Consider the following 3,142-nt stretch of genomic DNA (forward strand, 5'->3'; position numbering starts at 1 on the left):
CAGTACAGCTAACGCAGCTATCATCGCCCGTAAAAGTACACAGAAGTAAACAAACCTGTCTGCGGATAAGAAAAATTCTTTTGGCCTTTGGTATTCTAGGGTGGCATTGAATTTTGCATTCAAGACCTTGATTAGTTTATTCTCTAGTAGCTGTTAAGACTTTTACGTTATTCTGTTATCCTTGTATCCTATGTATCATGTTACTCAGAATGATGTACATGTAACAACACATTCCGATGTATGCATTTAGCCCCATGGGCATGAACATGCAAATAAAGATTCGTTATTGAAGTTCAAAACGTCACTGGCTCTTTCCATACACTGCCATACGTACCAAGTACTATTAATGATGACACATTGGGCACCCTGTCAACAATGATAAAACATGTAAAAAATTAGAGCCACAAATTCAACGTAGTTAGAAGTCCAATGTAGTATAAATCCTTTGTAGTATTAGTACGTACATGTATAACTGACTTTTAAAATTAATTATGAAAATAGCAATCATCACTTTAACCCCCCCCCCTCACGTTGTTACATGTACTTATATTATATAGACTAATAAGATGCTCTGTGTCCATCATCATCATCATCATCATCAAGGACATCAGATATCAACTTGGAAACCTGTGTGGATCCTCTTGACTCCTGTATGATCAAGGCCTGCCACTGTTACAAAATTATTAAAAAGAAACAAAAATGAATCTATTATGGTATAATACAGATGACCACTCTATTTACTCTTCACAATTCTTAAAAGTCTAGAAATTTCCGTGGACAACAGAAGAGGTCTATATTCGTCGTCCCTCATAGCTTTCTACGCTGCAATTATTAAAAATGAAAAAACACGGAGTATGATTTAGCGATAGACATGTGCACTTCGATCTCTAACACCTGTTAGAAATGCTACGATCTCTAATACCACCCATTAGCTTGACCCTGAGACTTTCGCACGCGTGACGTCAGCACTAGGTCAAAGTCCGCCCGGCTGAGAGAAGGTTGGCGTGTCACCTCCCACGAAATCATCGCGTTCAAGGTGAGTAAGATTGCTAAAAAGCTTGTCTTTGCACATTTGTATGTCTGTCACCCTGCCCATCAAACTACCTATTTACATGTGAGGTTTAGCCCTGACAAAAGTCGGTATATGCTCAATTTAGTGCTGAGGACAATGCTAAGAGTCGGGAGGCTGATCAAGGACTCGCCAGTACGATGGGAGGTCGCATATAAGACGTTCCTAGGCGCGTGTCAGACGACACGTCCCCGTGCCTACGAGGAATTCTTGGAGGACAACATCCCAATACCGACTCCGCGCCAAGAGGGGGCCGCCGTCCGTGTACTCAGTATTGGGAGTGGATCAGGTGAGAAACGTATACAAATAATTACCTTCGCCAAAAAAGGTTATGCTTTCGTGTCAATTTAACAGCCACACTGTACCCTAGAAACATACCTCTTGTTTAATCATTTTAAAGGAGAGGTTGACAGCGCTATCTTGAGGAAAATCCTGCAAAGGCAAAGCAGCGTGTACAACAGAGTCGTGGAACCGTCGGGAGAAATGCTGAAGGATTTTAAGGTAGGCCTAGGGTAGCCTCTACCAGGCTTCGGGAGGCGGCTGGAAAGAGTAGAAATCGGTCAAATAGAGAGATAGCATGCCAGGGGAGTTGGTCTGATGGAAGAACAGTTTGCCGTTCCCGCAGACCAACTCCATTGGCATGTTATCTCTCTATTTGCCAAATTTCTACTCTTTGCAGCCGCCTCCCGAAGCCTGGTAGAGGCTAAGCCTAGGGCTGCGACGCCGCTTAATTGGCATCCCACTTGGGATATTCCGTGTTTTTTTTAACACGTCTAGGTTTAATTCATACCCTTCAAAGGCGACACCAACAGTTTTACATTACAAATATCAGATAGAATATCTTTTTATCCTGCAACGGAAACGGAAAGCCCTCTTGTTCTTTTTTTTTTTTTGTATCATGAAGGGAGCTTTCTGATGAAAGACATGATGTATAATATAATCCTCTAGGCAATGGTACAACATGACACGAGCCTCGGTGCAGTGAAGTTTGACTGGCGCCAACAGACAGAGGAAGAGTACTTCTCTGACAACGATGGCAAGAAGTTCGACCTTGCCCACGCCGTGCACGTTCTGTACTTTGTGGAGGACCACCACGCCACCTTGCGGAACATGTGGGAACAACTGGCCGAGGGAGGCCACTTGTTTGCCTTTCTTCTTACGGGTATGTTGTGGCCTCCAACAGGCCTTACCATGGGGTACGGATAGTAGAATTTATTAAGAAAGGGAAGAATAATTGGCCAAGAGAGTCAGTCAACGAGAAGGTTAATTTCCATAGCGGTGCGGTTAAATGAAGTAGATCTGCTTGTTAACAGTTCTGAGCACAAAACACCTAACGTATGTATATTTCCAGACAAAAGAGGCATGGGGAAACTCTACCATGAAACATGGAACTGGTTTCCACATGGAAACGATCGTCTGAGGACGTCACTTCGCTCTTCTGGTGACGTCAGCCGTTCGCTACAATCCCTGGGCATCAATTGCGTCATCAAAGAGCAGGAGCAGTACGTCAACGTGGCGGAGTGCTTCAAGGAGCATTCGGAGGCGGGAAGACTGATTCTCGACTTCTTGACGCAAACGTCGAATGTCTCCGCACACCCCGAGATGAGGTCGAAAGTCCTGGAGTTTTTTCTGCGTAATTCGTCGTCCGTGGATGATAAGATCCTTTTCAGTACGGCTAACGCAGCTATCATCGCCCGTAAAAGTACACAGAAGTAAACAAGTCTGTCCACGTGTAAGAAAAAATCTTTTGGCCTTTGGTATTCTAGTGTGGCATTGAATTTTGCATTGAAGACCTTGATTAGTTTATTCTCTAGTAGTTGTTAAGACTTTTACGTTATTCTGTTATCCTTGTATCCTATGTATCATGTTACTCAGTATGATGTACATGTAACATCACATTCTGATGTATGCATTTAGCCCCATGGGCATGAACATGCAAATAAAGATTCGTTATTGAAGTTAAAAACGTCACCGGCCCTTTCCATACACTGCCATACGTACCAAACTTGTACTATTAATGATGCGATGACACTGTATTTTCTCCAAATCGATGTTCATGTACCTCTCGCATTG

At 43.2% G+C, this 3,142-nt stretch overlaps 1 protein-coding gene across 1 annotated transcript; it reads left to right on the forward strand.

Moving 5' to 3' along the window:
* Positions 1-980: 980 nt before the first annotated feature.
* On the forward strand, positions 981-2,914 carry LOC109480121 (histamine N-methyltransferase-like). Its single transcript, XM_019782278.1, has 5 exons — positions 981-1,036; positions 1,158-1,358; positions 1,470-1,570; positions 2,018-2,238; positions 2,383-2,914. Exons 2-5 carry the CDS (start codon positions 1,169-1,171, stop codon positions 2,783-2,785), a joined length of 915 nt encoding a protein of 304 aa, XP_019637837.1. The 5' UTR covers positions 981-1,036; positions 1,158-1,168; the 3' UTR covers positions 2,786-2,914.
* The last annotated feature ends 228 nt before the right edge of the window (positions 2,915-3,142 follow it).

Source organism: Branchiostoma belcheri, unplaced genomic scaffold, assembly GCF_001625305.1.
Source record: "Branchiostoma belcheri isolate BF01 breed outbred unplaced genomic scaffold, Haploidv18h27 scaffold5, whole genome shotgun sequence".
NCBI lineage: Eukaryota > Metazoa > Chordata > Leptocardii > Amphioxiformes > Branchiostomatidae > Branchiostoma > Branchiostoma belcheri.